Source organism: Erythrolamprus reginae, chromosome 1 (genome assembly GCF_031021105.1).
Source record: "Erythrolamprus reginae isolate rEryReg1 chromosome 1, rEryReg1.hap1, whole genome shotgun sequence".
In the NCBI taxonomy this organism is placed as follows: domain Eukaryota; kingdom Metazoa; phylum Chordata; class Lepidosauria; order Squamata; family Dipsadidae; genus Erythrolamprus; species Erythrolamprus reginae.
This window is the reverse complement of record NC_091950.1, coordinates 264,012,229-264,030,840: the sequence shown is the minus strand read 5'-3', so window position 1 is coordinate 264,030,840 and position 18,612 is coordinate 264,012,229. Positions and strand designations below refer to the sequence as shown.

General features: G+C 35.5%; 1 protein-coding gene across 1 annotated transcript in view; it reads left to right on the top strand.

Annotated features, from left to right (window-relative positions):
* MYT1L (myelin transcription factor 1 like) overlaps positions 1–18,612 on the top strand; it is a 312,289-nt gene that overhangs the window by 225,991 nt on the left and 67,686 nt on the right. Inside the window, exons 9-13 of the mRNA XM_070732934.1 lie at positions 1,883–2,017; positions 6,663–6,753; positions 9,397–9,504; positions 15,102–15,313; positions 17,205–17,452. Of these exons, the coding sequence (XP_070589035.1) occupies positions 1,883–2,017; positions 6,663–6,753; positions 9,397–9,504; positions 15,102–15,313; positions 17,205–17,452 (794 nt within the window). The remainder of the gene's footprint in view (positions 1–1,882; positions 2,018–6,662; positions 6,754–9,396; positions 9,505–15,101; positions 15,314–17,204; positions 17,453–18,612) is intronic.

Sequence of the window (18,612 nt, the reverse complement as noted above, 5' to 3'; positions counted from 1 at the left end):
AGCTTTAATTTGAACCGAAACTTAGGATATATGAGAAAATGAAGTTTTTTAAAAAATAATAACTTTTAAACACTCTGTTAATCTATGGCAAATAAAATCACACCACCAGGACAAAATATAGAGTGCTGATAACAGGTTTTTTTCATTTGCTGTAAGCAGGATAAATTTATTCAATGATCAAAGTTGACTTTTTAATTTATATTTGAAACCTATGTGCATTTGAATCTTATGTGCCATATTGCATGTATCTGTTTAAAAGCTGGCTACATATTAATCAAAATATTAGAGTTTCTGTACAGAACTAACATTCAGAATGTATTACTTCTAAGCAGTTATCTTGAGATAATTTCTCTTATCGACTCTATGAATTATTTCAGCAGTGCTTACAATTGTCTAAAATTGGTGCAAAAACAGGTTTTGAAAATGAAAAGTGTGAATTTGACAAATGTGTAAATCATCAGGGAAATGGGATGATTGCATATGCACCATAATTTTGTGAAATGCACCTGAAATAATAATCCTGTTGTCTACTCAATATTTTATCAAAGAACAAAACCTTGATTTATTTACCTTGTTGGGATTCTTAGTTCTCTTTCAGTTGACTTCAGCCTCTGATTTGCATGGATATAATCACAGGACCAAAAAAAGGAGTTGAAATATTATTTTGGGGGTAATTTGGGTTGTGGAGATTATTTCTTTTATCCATGCACACTAGCACTTATTCTTCTACACTATAGTGCTTATCAGAGAAGAAGATTGGAAGAGTTCAGGATTTCTCTTTGAGGAGATTTGGAACCTCTTTCTTTCTCTTTTCTATCATTTGTTTTAAAATTGTGATTTAAGAATTCAAAGCAAAGTTCATTTTCCAGGCATTTGAAAATATCTTACGCCTCCACTGAAGCGGATATAGAACAGGAGGATGGAGCAGAGTGAGATGGGACATTTCAAGGAATTGAGACTTACAATCACGGTCCCTCTCTCCCCCCCCTCCAAATAAAAAATCCTCAGAGAATTATATCATTTGTTCTTATTCTTCTGCTCAATTTTCTTGAATATACATACAAATCAGACACTGAATTTAACTGTTTGGATTTTTTTTCTCTTTGGATAACTGATTGTGTAAAAAGATCGATGAGCAATATTTTAGTAAAAATGAGGGCTGGGAGCATTGGAACCGCATTTCTAAATCCAAAAAAAGATCTACACTAATCCTGTCGATTTCCAGGCAGGAACTGTTTCTTAGAATAGGGTTGTTTTTTCCTGAGAATATCATTAATTAAAGCAACAAACGTTTTGTTTAAATGTCATAAGTATTCAAACATTGTAAGTAAGTGACTCTTGGGCCAAATTAAAAGAAAATATTAACTGTTTTAACCTCTACTAATTACTCATTGGAAATAAACACACTTTTGTTTAAGTTCTAATATTCTTTAACAATGTTTTGGTAAGTCGATTTTAATCCTCTTTAAAACACCACTATAAGAATAACTTGCAATATTTGGGGGGAGGGTCCCCTCTCATGGGCTCTCCATACTTCTCCCACCATAAATTTATTAACATCAATATGTGAGTGCTAAAAATGAGAGCAAAGAGCAGCCTACATAAATGTTTTATAGAATTATATTAAATGACAAGGGTGGCTTTGCTGGAAATAAGTCACCACCTAGGACCCTCCATGTCTGGGGATGCTTGTAATTGTAATGCCTTTTGGTTGAAAATAAGAGGCAGGGCATAACATTGTTTAAAACAGAGCCTGGCTTGTTTTCTTCCAATGTTCTTTAAGAACATTTTCCAAAGAGTTACTGATTTCATTAACTGAACCTACATCCATTTGGAAATCTGAAAAACATCATTCACTTGACACGTTTGTTGTAAATTATAGATCCCTCAAGAACAGAAAAGAAAGAGAGCAAATGTCCAACCCCTGGGTGTGATGGAACAGGCCATGTAACGGGGCTATACCCCCATCACCGCAGTTTGTCAGGATGCCCACACAAAGATAGGGTCCCTCCAGAAAGTAAGTCCACATTGTTTCATGGAAACGGGGGATAAAATTCCACACAAACTTTTCTAGCATGCCTTGAGAAGCTTTTTATTTTGATTGCTCTTTCATTCCTCCCATTTTTCTAGTATATGTCTCAGTTTAGCAATTTGTTTTATGTTACATATATATATATTCTTATTTCATCATTTTCACATCTTTACTAACTTATGCTTGAATGAAGATGTTTTAAAGCTGTATTCTTTGATCTTGAGAGTACTGGGATATCTCTAAGCAATTGCTTTCTTGCACGCAGAAGTATATTTCAGACCAAACTATATTAATTTAATTTTGAGTAATTGTACCTACTCCTTGAAAAGGATTTCTGTTGACTGAATGAAGTAAACGTACCTTTCAGTTTGAAAATGTACAGCTGAACCACTGAAATGTTTATATACTAAAAAAAATGTAATTAGATAAAATATTTGACCTTGAAAAATTTGATTGATTTATAACAATTCAACTTGTGATGTTAGCATAAACATATTGTGGCTGTATATAAGGGATAAAGGAGGAAGAAGTATGATTTTAAAAATTGCAGCTGTCTTAAATTATAAGAAATTCTTCATACATCTCTTAAGAAATCTAAACAAACCAACAAACCAACTTACTGTATGATTATGAGCAAAACTTTTAACATTAGTTTAAACTGTTATTAAAATATCCTCAGTATCAGATGATAGCTTTCTAAAATCTGGGTATTTATTATCTCTATAACAGTACAAAATGTATTAAACTAAACAAATAAAATTGATAATATATCCAAAATAGGAATGCTAAATGGCATATTGCTACTGTATATGGCAATCATATCGTGATATAGGATTGCTATATAAATTTCATTCCCCTTTCTCTATAATGTATCGTATTTTAGACTAACTCATGAGTAGGCAAAGTTGGCTCTTCTATGATATGTGGACTTCAAACCCCAGAGTTAACATGATTGGCTCAGGGATTCTGGGAGTTGAAGTCCACAAGTCATAGAAGAGCCAACTTTGCCTACCCCTGGACTTTTATTCAGGATATGATAGTACAAGGTGGTAAAATGGATTAATACATTAATTTATTCTCTCATTTTTAACCCTGCTGTTCTGTTCGGGTCGTATGTGACCCGAAGCCAAGTTTGAGTCCCTGTAAAAAATTTTCCCTGCATATCTGAAACTTGAAATTTCATGACTTTTCATCATTTCAGGGGTTCTCTCTATGAGAATTTTTTTTGGGGGGTGGGGGGCTTAATTTTTGCTGGGCAAAAAAAGTTACACTTCTTCTGTTCCCGGGTCACCCTGACCCGGAGCGAAAACTCTTCATTTGCAGTGCTTATGTTTAGTCTTTTTGAAAGCTTTTTTCACTTGGAAAGTAGTCTGAACATTTCTGCACACAATGATATGAAAATTGAAATGAAAAAAGTAAATCTTATTGGTTTATTTTGCTGCAATAATCCATGCCCCCCCCCGTTTTTGTGAAAGTTTTTTCAATTTATGGATAGTTTTGCTTGCAAAATGCATTCTATTTTACTGAAGTTGGTGTGGGATTGGTAGCTTGAACATTTCTGAATATAAGAAAAATATAAATGAACTGAAAAAAATGGTTCTTATTGGTTTATTTTTGCCACAAAAGGGCCACTCCCCCCTCGGCCTTGCTGTGTGCCATTATTGTCACTTTTTATACATATTTGGCTAGAAATATTTGGAATATCCTTTTGAAACAATCCTGAACATAAGAAAAATAGAAATGAACTGAAAAAAATGATTCTTATTGGTTTATTTTTGAATATAAAACCATATTGTCTTATACTCGAGTATAAGCCTACTCGAGTATAAGCCTATTTGAGTATAAGCATGGGGGCCCATTTATGTGCAAAATAAACCAATATGCATCAATTTTTCCAGTTCGATTTTCATATCATTGTGTGCAGAAATGTTCAAGCTACCAATCCCACACCAACTTTAGTAAAATAGAATGGATTTTGCAAGCAAAACTATCCATAAATTGAAAAAACTTTCACAAAAACGGGGGGGGGGGGACATTTATGTGCAAAATAAACCAATAAGGATTAATTTTTTTCAGTTCAATTTTCATTCCATTGTGTGCAGAAATGTTCAAACCTGTTTCCAGGTGAAAAAAGCTTTCAAAAAGACCAAATATAAGTACCTAAAATGATCAATTTGCAGTCTGGGTCAAATAGACTCGGGAACATAAGATTAGGGAGTTTTTTCGAACAGAACAGCAGGGTTAAATGACAAATCAAATTGTTTTGCCTCCAGAACAAAACGGTTTTCAACAAACATGGTTCCAATAATAGATGAATTTACAAACATAAATATATAGAATGATTAACACAGACTTCTAAAACTTTATGCGATTTAAAGGCTTTGAGTCAAATGGGTATAATTCTTTGTATAGAAGGCTTTCATTTTTTATATAGAAAAAGCTCAGGAAAATACTTACATTTTTTAAAAAATAAAATAAAATTTCTCAGCTAGTGTGTGAATTTCACTGATCAAAGAAATTCAGTTGCCAGTTTAGCAAGACCAATAATTTTCTCAAACTCAAATGTTTACACAGTTGCTCAGAGCATTTCATCTTTTCCTCCCTGGTAAATGGTAAACACAAACACATTTAGGAAATATTTCCGATCAAAGAAGAATATAGCTTTAAACAGTTTGCATGTTCAGTAGTGATAAAAGTGAAAAAGGTGAGATCATCTTTTTTTCTTCTTTTCTTTCTTTTTTTTCCCTGACTCCTGCAGTGCTGGGCTTGTAAAGCATGTTTCAAGAACAGCTTTGAATAGCAGGAATTCCAGAGTGAAGCTTTCACATCTTTAGTACACTGCTAGTGGTGTGGTGATGGTGATGAATTATGGTGGTTGTGACTATTCTTTAAATCAATATGTACAGGTTCTATTTCTGATGTCCTTGGCTTTCATGTAAGCATTGAACATGATTTCAAGATTGGTTTTTGTTTTTGAAATGTAGTATAATTTTGCATAAGTCATCATGTAATGGTGATATGAATTCAAAGCATTTTTTTTTCATGTTGCACACAAACTGGTCGCTGACTGATTTCATCAAATATGCTGAAAACAAATAAAACGCAAAACAATTTAGTACAACCTCCTTGACACAGTGCCTTCCAGATATGTTGGGACTGTAACTCGCAGGATTCCAAGCCAGCATGATCAAAATGAAGGGTCATTAGGGTTTCAGCATAGCTGGAGGACATTTGTTGCAAAAAGGCTGGTTTATATAGGCATCCACTTCGAACCGTAATGGTATCAAATTCCTGAAATGTGCATTGTGACCTCACAATGCAAGTTCTACTCTTTTGTACTGGCAACACAATGTTGCATGCAAGTATAAAAAGGGTGGAGCTTGTGTTCCAATGTCACAATACATTTTCTTCCTTCCCTCCCCTTTAAAAAACCTCTCCCCCCCAATGGATGACTTTCTGGTTTAGCATTTAAAGCTTTTATTTTGGGTAAAATATGTTTGTGAGCCAGCTCGGTGTAGGATTAAGGCATTGAGCTAAAACTGGGAGATTTGTGAGTTTTAGTCTTGCCTGAGGCATTAAGCTACTGGGGTGACTGGGCCAGGCCCTTTCTCCCAGCTCTAGGTAAAAGGCAAGGTCAAACCACTCCCCCTGCAAAAAATAAATTGCCAAAAATACTGCAGACTAGTCCAGGTAACTACAAGCAGTCAAGATGGGCTCAGAGGCATCCCCTATCCCCACCCCCTCAAATTTACTGTTCCTTCATGAGTCAGTCCACGTATGTTTTGAACTGTGAAATATCTTGCAATCTTGAACCCCGAGAATTTGAGATCCAGGAAAAAGAACAATAGAATTGGATCCTCCATTACCCAAATGCAACCACTGTCCAGTATTTGGTTGACCATAGAGAATTACAAGCCTGTTTGCATAATAAGCCAAACTTCCTGGCTCTGGTGTGCACAACCTGCCCACACTTCTTCAAAACTCTTTCTTGCCCATCTTCTTTGTTCCTCGTGGTCCTCCTTTTCCTGCTCCATCCCCATTAAGTATAGGTAGCGGAAAATCATCGTTCTGATAGCCATGGGATTCCAACTGCCACTGAACTTTTAAGAAGCAATAGTTCTGCATACTAAGCCTTTGGTAGACCTCAGAACCAACGTCTTTCCTACCCACTTCTGGCTGCCCTGAGTTGAACCGGCTTACATGTTATGCTATATTGACTCCAGATACTGGATGCCTATTCTGTGTACATAAATCAGTTCATTCTTCCGTATATATTTCTTAAAAGGGCTCCAACTGGCCACTGTGCTCCTCAGTACTTTCGCTCACTGCTTGTGTATGCAGTCTTTTGCTTAACTGTCACACCAGAGACGCATTAACCGTTAGGTTTCCTTCCCTTCATAACCCTGAATGTTTTAACATCATCCTGCGTTAATAAATACACTGCAAGCCCTCTTTCCCTTCCCAGGCTTGATTGGCGCTATCTATCCCATGTCTGTTTTCAGAAATGCTAATCGTTAATGAATCTTGCTTTGTACTAAAATAGCTTCCTATAAACTTGGACTTGAAATCTTTTTCTTCTTGTTGTTGTTTCCACACTCCACTGTTTCCTTTCCTCCTTCTTCTTGTCAAGTTCTTGCCATGCATGAAAACGTTCTTAAGTGTCCTACACCAGGCTGCACAGGCCGGGGCCACGTAAATAGCAACAGGAATTCTCATCGAAGGTAAGATCCAGCTCCCTGAAATAGGCAGATTTAATGTTTCAGCACTTTTTGTTCCCTGTGGGGTGGGGAACATCAAAATGTTTGGGAGCTTATCTTGAAAAGAAAGGACCAATTGCTGTCTGATGTTTGATGGTAACTTTGAGACATTGTTAATTAGTTCAGGACTAAGCCAAATTTCAAAACTGATTGAATGCACTTGGACTTTCTAATTTCCTTCAGAACCCTCTAGAAAGCAGAATCAGCCACATTTTCGCACACTATAATCTTAATCTGTGATTAAGCTTCCATATTGTGCTTCAATATTTCACAGGCATTTTGGTATTTTTTACAAAATGATGTTGCTGCAACAAATGATCTTTTTTATAGCTTATTAAAAATATTGAAGTCATGACTCAACTTTTCTGTGAATGTTGATCTCTTTGCTTCTGAAATCTTGTTTGGCTCTTTTTGCCCATTGGTGAAATTTTGTTAAATTTATGATTTCATAAAAATTATATTATGCTGATTGATTATACCCATAATGGGCAAAGACCATTTGTATATAAGATTTACACACTAGTGGATTTATATGGATTTCCAAAGAAAAATGCTTATAAATAAAGCAAGTAGTATAAAACACATTACATTTTTTATAGACTGATAGATCCTACACTTCCATGAAGAAACACTGAGGTAGACTTTAAATAAATCCCATTCGGTTAATATGAAATCCTAAAACATTAACTTTTTTGACAGTTTTTACCAAATACAAAACTGGTTGCCAAGGAGAAGCTATATAAGGCTCTAAAATTTTTTGCCCTGTTGAATGATTATGGAGCTGATGATATAATGGGTTGTCAGAATATTTTAGCTAGAGGTACATAGCAAACAAGTCAAGCTGTAAATTCATCAGACCACCATAGATGGTGTTATTATGCACATTCAAGGAAGTAGAAATTCTCACCAGTAGTGAGGAGATGATGTCAGACAAGAATTAGTGTTTCAAGAAGGATGCATGGCTAGGTGCTAGATAGGAGATATGTTTGGATGAGCTGAAATGGAGCCCTATTCCACCCTTCAACTCCACAAATCAGACTGATTCATTCGTATCAGTCTACTTCTGATATACTAGCTAGCATATACATGTTTTCGTCATTTTTCTAGCTTTTTAGTAGTTTTCTCCTTCACTGTGAGATTGGATCTGAATCAACTGAGCTTGGATCTGGTTTAATGAAGCCTGATGCTCCCCCCCCCCTTTCTTTTCTTTTCTTTGGTTTTGGTCTGGCATTTCATATCTGGTTTTCTTTAGAGCCTTATCATTGGTCCTGCATGTCATCTGAAGATGAGCCCTCAGACAGGGTCATGACACCAAAAAATGTTTTAGAATTTAAAATGATGTGCTTTTCAGAAGTTTTGAATTCTGAATTCAATTCTGAATACAGGATTCTTAGAAGTCTCTATCTCAGGTGATTTGTGTCTTTGAAGAGATTAAGACATGATGGTTGGTATTATTTTTGTTTATTTGCTTTTTGTCCTGGCTCTTAGAAAGAACTACTTTAGGAATGAATGATACCTGATAAACACAATGTTTTTGCTAACAGGACAACTTTGGTCCCACCAAAGTTGGATTCGGTGAAGCATAGAAGGATGTAGATGGGCTGAATGTAATCCATACATTGCACTCTTAGGACTTCTAGGCTATGCTTAGGCAATATTCTCAACTTTTTGTACAGTAGTTTCCCTGAAACTCTTTGGATTTATGATCCTGAAGAGACACCAGGAGTTGATTTAGTTAAATTTGTCTCAGAAAATATTTGATAGTTATGTGGTTTTTTTCCTTTATATTTAATTTCATTTTCTATCTGCTATGTCCTTATGGATTGATGCCCAGATTCTCCCAAGAGAATGTCTATCAATTTCAACAGCAAGTGAATTTTTGTCTTCTTTTTTTGGTTACACTTTTCCCCCAAATTCTAATCAGCACAAGGTTATTTAAAACTCTGCCCTAACTAGTTTCACTGAAAATAAAACTTGCTGAATTCAGTTTTCAAATAAGCAAGCCATATTCTTCTCCATTTTTTAAATAGCAACAATAGCAACAGTAGCAGCAACAGTAGACAATATGTTTGGCAGACATATAGGAAATTCTGCCAATAGTATTGCATATTTAAATCTATATTCAGTTTGTCTGGCAGCAATGTTCTCCTGAACATTTACAACACTAAACTAAAGCATAATTTGTGGCTTATCGAGTTGAATGCAGCTCACCAGCTTCTTGGTGGCTAATCACCAGCTCATTAAGCTTTGTTTTTGTAAAAACAGTGGGAAGGCAGAAACAATGATAATCAAGCACCTGGACTGTCATAATATACAGTTGGGAGATTTTATCTGGCTTGGTAGGTCACAAGATCAGTAGAATTAGTCATATATAGTGGAACAGGAGTTATATATAGTCATATATAGTGGAAAAGGAGTTAATCATTTATGGCAACCCTGTGATTTTAAAAGCAGAAATTTGCATTCTATAGGATGAATGTTGGGCATCAAGACAGTTCCTTCCCTTACCCATTCAGCCAGCTTCTCCTTTATGTTTGCCACCAAAAAAAAAGAGCTCAGTGAAGCAATTCTGGATGGGACAATTACATTTTCTTTCTGTAATTGCAGCCTCTCCGGATGTCCTATTGCTGCAGCAGAGAAACTGGCCAAAGCTCAAGAGAAGCATCAGAGCTGTGATGCATCCAAATCAAACCAGGCATCAGATCGTGTCTTGAGGTATACAGAGTTGCTTTAACACTTAACAGTGCATTCAAGATTAATTGAATAAGAAGTTAATCTTAGCACTAAAAATATGTCACCCTCGAACCAGTGTTTAGAACTAGGGCTTCTGGATCCTGTTTTCAGCCTTTTAATGCCTACCAATATACCCTGGGGGAGGGTGGGTAATGTTTCTCTCTCTCTCTTTTTTTGGCAAATATCAATAAAGCTGAAAAGCTCATTTTTGTCTTAGGCATTGTTTGGGGAAAGCTGCCTGCTGGAGTTCTGAATCTATGAACAGTGTGAAAAAAGTTGATATCTTTGGGAAATAAACTAATATTTACCGGTAAGTCTTGTTTTTTCCAGCAGGCGTTTACTAGTAAATATCAGTTTAAATGAAAACCAGAAGCCCTACTTTCAACATTTAATTTACAAGTTTAAAATTATCATTTTAAAAAATGTATCATTTGTTAGGTTTAAAAGATTTTATAAGAAGACTGGCTGGCTTTATAATTTTATAACAAGTTTTGGCTGGCTTGATATCTCCCCCCTCCCCCCCCCCCAAAAAAAAAGAAGAACAACAAGAAGAACAAGAACAAAAAGAAAAAGAAGAAAAAGAAGACTGTCTGATGTACCTATTTATCTAGCTCAGTGTTTCCCAACCTTGGCAACTTGAAGATATCTGGACTTCAATTCCCAGAATTCCCCAGCCAGCAAATGCTGGCTGGGAAATTCTGGGAGTTGAAGTCCAGATATCTTCAAGTTGCCAAGGTTGGGAAACACTGATCTAGCTTATATTTTTATTGGTTCCGATAATTCATGAAACATTCCTAAGGAATGTAGGCTACAGAGTTCATTTTCTTAATGCAGGCAAGAAAGTTATGATTCCTGAGGGATTTGTAAGTCAGACTTGTTAAAAAGATATTCATTCATTACTCACATAGAGTGGAAAGCTTCTGCTATCATATTTACTAGTTTAAATGGAAAATAATACATGTTTAAGCTGAAAGAGCAGAATTTATCTGATTTCCCCTTACTCTTCTTCCTAAAGATTTATGTTTGATGGAAATAATTAATTATAAAAATTAGAAATTACAGTATGTCCAAACTGGAAGCTACCGTATATATTTAGATATTACTCATATACATCATAGGGATTGTTCTAATGTTAATTGAACCTTAAGAAAATATTCTATTCAAGAACTCTTCATATGCAACATGTTCTTTGAGTCAGATTTGAAAATTCAGCAGTCTTTTTGGGATGGACTCCTTTAATGAGCTAATCAGTAGTTCTTTCTATCCAAATAGCAGTATATCACCCTCTAAAGTGGAATGTAGTAGAATATCATAGGATTAAAAACTATCTGGGAAAAATGTTATTTAGAGTTAGTTTGGGGGATCTTCAGATATCATGTGTAATAAGAATTCTTATTGTCAAAAATACATTTAGAATAAATATTGAGACATATTTTGTACCTAATATTTTAAATTCATGTTACTTACTGATACTAATATTGCCTTGAAACTAACCAAGTCTCTCCATTTTTTATAATTGAAAAATTATAAAGTATGAGTATGAGAAACATACCAAATTATGTGACTAGTACAAAGGAGGGATTTTCAAATTTCATAAATATTTTATGGCATATTTTGTAATGTAGTATAGAGACAGAAATAAAGTTAGATGTATGCATTCTATTATTTTTAGTGTGGGTTTTTCTCCATGCCATTTTCCTGAGAAAAATTAAGATTATTTTTTAAATGGGTAATGTGCTTTTGATTATGCTCAAGAACATTGGGGATGTTTTAGTTTTTAGGTGAAAGGTTTGTTCCATTTAGTTTTTCCATTTTCAGAAACATTTTTTTAAACAACCATAATTATTTTCTATCCTTTTTACTGGGAGAAAAATGCTAGTCTAGTTTTATTATTAATAAATATGGTTTATTAAAACTATATTGTGCTAAAACCCAATGTGAGATTGGCCCCAATCCTCCTAACTTTTCATAAGGGCCTAAAGATGTGGCTCAGGGGTCCCAGTGGAGGATCAGTGCAATGGAGTTGGTTGATTGACAAATAAGAGATCCCACTTCCCCCCACTCCATCCCCGCCTTCCCCATGTGTCTTTGGTTGTAAGGTTTGATTTTTAATATTTTATGTTTTAATTAAGATGTAACTGTAAGCCGCCCAGAGTTACCCTATGGTAACATGGACAACCAACCAACCAACCAACCAACCAACCAACCAATCAATCAACCAATCAATGTTTTCCTTAATGAGGAATCAGATGCCATGTAAAGGAAACTTGCTTAAAGCAGCATCTGAATGCTGATGCCTCAAATCAATATTCTGACAATTTTACTTTTGCCTTTAACATTGTCGTGTTCTCAGATTATAAGTAATCTGAGTTATCCTCATATATATGACTTTTTCATAGCTTTTATCTTGTACAGGTATTTAAAGTGAATATTTTGACATTTACCCTGTACTATTTATGTTTACTAAGCATAGTTTGTTGCTCTTTCCCCTCTTTTTTATTTAAAACAGAGTAACTCATAAGCAATTCATATAAAACCTGCACCTTTGGTATAAAGGGAATTTAAAACTATTTTGGAAATTGTACTGCTTCATTTTTATATTATCTGCTAAAAGAAAATTGTCTTGACTAATATCAGTAACTACTACAAGATTTTTTACCATTTCCAATACAGATAGTGGTTTCTGAGAAAATATCTTTTTACACTATGAGTACAATAGGCTACATTTTTTTTAAAAAAAAATGAAATTGCAATCTAGAATAAAAACAGAATTTGTTGCAGTCAAAGAGTAGCTTTAATTTATTTCTGTTCATATTAATTGACATATTAATTGATCTAGAGCTTTAGCAGGCAATAAATCTCTCTTTAGAAATACATACATGAAGAGACTAAGATAGATTAGGTAGTTATTTTAAATACAAGTGCAAAAGAAATGTCAGCTACTGCCGAATCCAGGAATCTAGCCTATATGTATATGCCGGAACCAGGGTTTCAGTCTATATCTTTTTCTGCCAGTCTTATATAGTTGTGATGGCAATCCTATGGCATGCGAGCCAGAGGTGGCACGCAGAGCCCAGTCTGCTGGCACACATGCCATTGCCCCAGGTCAGATCTGCATGGCATTTCTTTCATGAGCTTCTGTTTCCCTGCAAATGATGAAACAGAAGCTCATTTCGTCGTTTGCAGGGAAACAGAAGCTCATAAAAGAAAAAGATCTTACCTCTTGCTGCGCTGCCAGTGTTGGAATGCCCCACTTCCCACCGGCCAACTGGTCTTTGGGTCTCTGCTGTGCATGCACACACATGTCCATGCATGTGCACATTCGCACGGGCACCTTTCAGTTTGGGCCTGCACACACATGCAGTTTAGGCACTCAGTGGCTAAAATGTTATATAGCATCCAATGTTTTGCTATAAACTTGGATATTTGCTATAAACTTGGATACATATAAACCTGGATGACACTTGCTGCTTGTGTCTGGTCGTAGGGTTATTATTTCTGACCTTACCAGTCTCAAATCTCATGCTTATAAATGTACTGGCCCAAACAATTTTGATTCATTTTAAACATGAAAATTGAAAGGTAGAAGTAATTATTTTACTTCATTTATGCATAAATATTTAATTTAATAAAATTATATACTGAGCAATTATTATTTCCTTGCGGGCACAATCTGAATTTATTGATCAGAATGTATAAACTAATGTTGGGTTACCGTCAGAGATTGTTCAGTTGTTATACATTTAGAACCCACGGTCTCATATACAGTGGTACCTCGAGATACAAGTTTAATTCGTTCCGGACCTGGGCTCTTAAGTCGAGCAGCTCTTATCTCGAACGACTTTTCCCCATAGGAATTAATGTAAATAATTTTAATTGGTTCCAGCCCTCAAAAAACTCACAAAGTTAGTCTAAATTATGCAGAAAGACATGTTTTTAATGAAGAAATGTACATGTACATATAAATGAATAATGAAGTTTCTTTCACTTAACTTGTAAACTTTCTTAAACTTTTAAATTTACATATGTTCAACTTCTCTGCCACCCAATCCTGTAGGACAGAGGTCCCCAACCCTTTTTGCACCAGGGACCGGCTTTAAGCGATCAAGAGAGGAATGGGTGAATGAATGGACGGAGGGTGGGAAGGAAGGAAAGAGGGAAGGGACAGGAACAGAGGAAGGAAGCAAGGAAACTTATGAAAAGGGAGAGTAAGAGAGGAATGAGTGAAGGGAGGGAGGGAGGGAAGAAGGTGGGAAGGAGAAAGAAAAGAAGAAATAGAGGAAGGGAAGGTAAAAGAGAGAAAGAAAAAGAGCAAGAAAGAAAGAAAGAAAGGGGGAAGGGACAGGAACAGAGGAAGGAAGCAAGGAAACTTATGAAAGGGAAGAGTAAGAGAGGAATGAGTGAAGGGAGGGAGGGAGGGAAGAAGGTGGGAAGGAGAAAGAAAAGAAGAAATAGAGGAAGGGAAGGTAAAAGAGAGAAAGAAAAAGAGCAAGAAAGAAAGCTGCAAGCACCCCCCCGAGCCCCCCAGGCCGGCTGCAACCTTTTAAAACACGCGTGCCGCTTCGCAGCTGTCTCCTGAAGCCGAACGCGGAAGTTAGCGTTTGGCTTCAGGAGACAGCTCCTTGGCGCTTGTATCTCGAATTTGGGCTTGTAAGTAGAACAAAAATATCTCTCCCCTCCCAGCTCTTATCTCGAGTTGCTCTTAAGTAGAGCAGCTCTTATGTCGGGGTTCCACTGTACTTATGAAGCAAGGAAGTAAAATGCTTGACACTCTTCATCTTTTATTATAGCATGTTTAAAAAAACCAAGAATTATGGAGCTATCCAAAGGATAAAAAAAATATTTGCAGTAATATCATTGATATCTGCAAAAAAAGGGGGACAAAAATAGCTGAATTGATATCTGCAAAAAAAGGGGACAAAAATAGCTGAAATTATCAAATAACAATGTCCTTCAAAAAATCCATAGTCATGTTCCAGTATAGAATTGTTCTAATCTAAATGGTTCCTGTAAAAGGAAGAAAAAGTAGATATGAGATGTATAAGTCTCCCAGCAACTTGGGTTCTGAACTGAACTGGGTGAGTTTCAAGATCTGCGGTAGAAAGTAGGATTAGCACAGTTTAATCATTGAGCATTGGGGAGTCTGTAAATAAACTTGCTATCAAATCATATATTTCCCATGCCAAGAATCTATTAATCTAGATTGAGATACCATTCTGGAATTTGTAATATATCAAGATAATTGCTAAAATGTATATATATATTAGCAATTATCTTGATATATTACAAATACAGTATTTTTAAACTTAGGCAATATATTGCCTAAGTTTAAAAATACTGTATTTAAACTTGGGCTATTTAAAGAGGACTTTTTTCCTATTTCTATATTGTTAAACATGTCTTGTGGTTGCAATTCATTTGCTCCCAATTTTTGTTCAACAGAGCGATGTCCAAAAGTATAAGACACTGATACCATCTGAATACAATAAGTAAAAAAGTTTTATCATTTTTATCAATTGTGGTTTATGCTTTTAATAAGACATGGATTCCCCCCCCTTTTTTTCTTTCTCATTTTCTAGGCCCATGTGTTTTGTTAAGCAGTTGGAAATTCCTCAGTATGGCTACAGAAACAATGTTCCTACCACAACACCCCGCTCCAACTTGGCCAAGGAACTAGAGAAATACTCTAAGACCACATTTGAATATAACAGTTATGACAACCATGCATATGGAAAGAGAGCCATAGCACCTAAAGTACAATCCAGAGATATATCCCCCAAAGGATATGATGGTATGAGATGCATATTTTTAATGCATTACAAAATAAATATGGTTGTGATTTTTAATGAAACACCTGTGGCTAGCTGGTTTAATTTGCCATATTAGTTTCCTACAGGTTTGGAAGTAGACAAGGAGATACATGAATCCTTTTTTCCTTCCTTGATTGAGTGGTGGTGTGCTCATATATTGCTGAATTTATTTTATTAAAATTATAATAGCAGTTCTAAAATACATTACATCAATTGACTCTAAAGTTATCTGCTGCTGCTTCCTCCAAACTTGTGGCGTCACGTTGCCGTCATGTGACGTATCAAAACATTTTTTCCCCCTTCATAGAGCTGGGGTGCCTGTGGTCTGTGTGTGATGCATTCCGCCCATGGGCCACCAGTTTGCTACCCCGGTATATGCTATTGTGCAAGATAAATAACTCCACAGAATGTGAAGAATATGAATGTATACAGATTTCAATGCACTTCAAATTGATACTTTCCCTTATTTGTTTCTAGTGAAGAAGATTTTATAAACTACATAAATATTCATGAGCTATCTTTGAAGCCCTATATTTGGGAGTTTACCACCGTGATAGCTGTCCGTGATCTGTTTAATTTATTTTCTCATAGTTAACATAAAATTGAAAATAAAATGGCAGAACAAATTCTGTTTGTATATGCCTTCCCCCCCATCCTATTATTTTCATCTGGGTATCCCTTACAGCTGATTATTCCCAAATCAAACATGCTGGCGCTGTGTCCATTTGATTGATTATGTGTTAATCAATGTATGATTGATTATGTGTATCAGTTCTTAGCAGTCACACACTGGTACCGATAGTCCTCCACCTACAAGTAAAATTGAACTAGTAACTTTTGTCATAAGTCATGATGGCCATAAAATGAGTCACCATGTGATTATTTTCGACTTTATTACCTTTTTTTGCAGCAGTCAGTAAATGAACATTTTTCACTATGGGACATTTTTTTGCTGGAAACTGGTTTCTGGAAAAAATATTGTAAATCGTGGTTACATGAGTTCATGACATCACCATTGCATGTTGTTATTTTGATGCAGACTTGCTTTGGTGTAGATGCCTAAAGAAGTGATCAAGAAAGTGCACTTTAGTTTAGGTTGACTCAAATATAAATTTATATGTACTGCTAACAGCTTCCTGAAATATTTATTGCTTCTTGTTATATATTCAAATTCCATAATATACTCATTCATTAAAAGGCTTAGTCATTCTAATGCATATTTAGAGATTAATCAGAATCAAATAGAGAATGACTGGCAAAAAGTCAGCAGATAGAAGAAAAGGAAATCAGCTTTGAAAGAGTTGCTGGGGAAAATTAGAAGGAGGGGGCACATTGTTTTGTGCTCATATAATTGGATTGGTAGGTAATCCGCATTCAAGTGTTTGTACTTTCCTTACTCCTAACCAACCAGATGTTTGTGTAATGATGTCAACATTTACTAACAGATTTCTTTCTTGTACTTCTGGATAAGTTAGACTGTACACACAATAGAAGGATGACCTGGAGGGCAAATGGGGGGGGGGATTCTGCTTTTGAATAAAATGCATTCATTTGAGTGCCTGTTTGTAGCATTTTTATCCCTTTCACTGCAGGGCATTCCGAAGTGCAAAAAATGAAGGAAACCCAAGTCCTCAAAGTCATCCCCCCCCTCCACCCAATTTCATCTCTATGACACAATGGGATACTTGGTTGATTATTACTTTGCTTTTTTGACACTGCATCTGGGTTTCCTGTCCCAAGAAGACACACAGAGATATTATAAAACCTTCATGGAAGCATGCAGCTCCTTTAGAGTATAACAGATTGTGTTACTTCTTCATGACTGTCCATAGACTTCTTTGGAGTCATTCTTGTCTTCTTTCCTTTGCACAGCTAAACATTACTGTAAGAATTCGAGCCCAACCAGCAGCACAACCAGCAGCTATGCGCCTAGCAGCAGCAGCAATATGAGCTGTGGAGGAGGCAGCAGCGCCAGCAGCACCTGCAGCAAGAGCAGCTTTGACTATACCCACGACATGGAAGCAGCACACATGGCTGCCACGGCTATCTTGAATCTTTCCACTCGCTGCAGAGAAATGCCTCAGAACCTCTCCACAAAACCTCAGGATCTTTGTTCTAGGGTAATACATTTGCATATCTGTATACATCTTTGTGTATTCTTACTACATCTCCCACAAAATGCTGTGTTTTCACAGACTTTTGCTATACAAATGTAGCAGAGTCCAATCATGCATTCCTGTAAACAAATTGAAAGTATATGTCTCCCACATCTGAAGTAAAGATTGATAACATGTTTACTCCCATTTTATTGCCATTCAAAGAATGTCTACTTTCACACTTGCTTTTTCATATATGAGTGGAACCTTTGGTTTGCACTATTACATAATACAGAGATTTACAGGATACACAATTGTTGAACACGAATTATTTTTATTTGCACAGACTATTCTGTTTTATTCTAACCCTCATATTACTATTCCAATATTATCCAACATGATAGCTATCAGTAGCAAAATAGTATATTCTATTAACTGGTCCAAATCAGAATTGATAGCAATCGATAGAAATTTGGGTACTTGTCCATTTAAAGGATATCAGTTACATATTTATTCTGAATCCACTAAATATTTAAGTATTTGCATACTAAAATGTATAACTTAGTAGTATGTAATATAAATCAAATAGAGAAAGAGATTTCTTAATACAAATCAAATAGAGAGAGGTTTCTTCAGGGAATAGGAATAATTAAAACTCTTTGGGGAAAAGTGAACACTTTCAAAATAAATATTGTTCCCAGATTAATTTAGATTGTGGGACGAATTCTAGTATATATACATACATATATTATTATTATTATTATTATTATTATTATTATTATTATTATTATTATTATTATTATTATTTATTAGACTTGCATGTCGCCCCTCTCCGGAGACCTGGGCCGTATGTACATACGTACATACATACATACATACATACATATATACATACATACAAACATATATATCCAGAAAACAAATTTAGAAAATAAATTCATTGTTTAGAATTTTTTTAAGACTGTATGTTTGTATATAAGTAAATCCCAGAGAGAGTATGGCTAGCTGATGAGGCCAGAACAAGGCTGAAATAGATCTATCCTAGTCTCCCTTAATTTTCAAATTCAGCAAAAATATGTGACATATACAGTGTGTGTGTGTGTGTGTATGTGTATATGTATGTATGTATGTATACATACATGCATACATACATACTCTCAGAGTCCTCGGAGAGGAGCGGCATG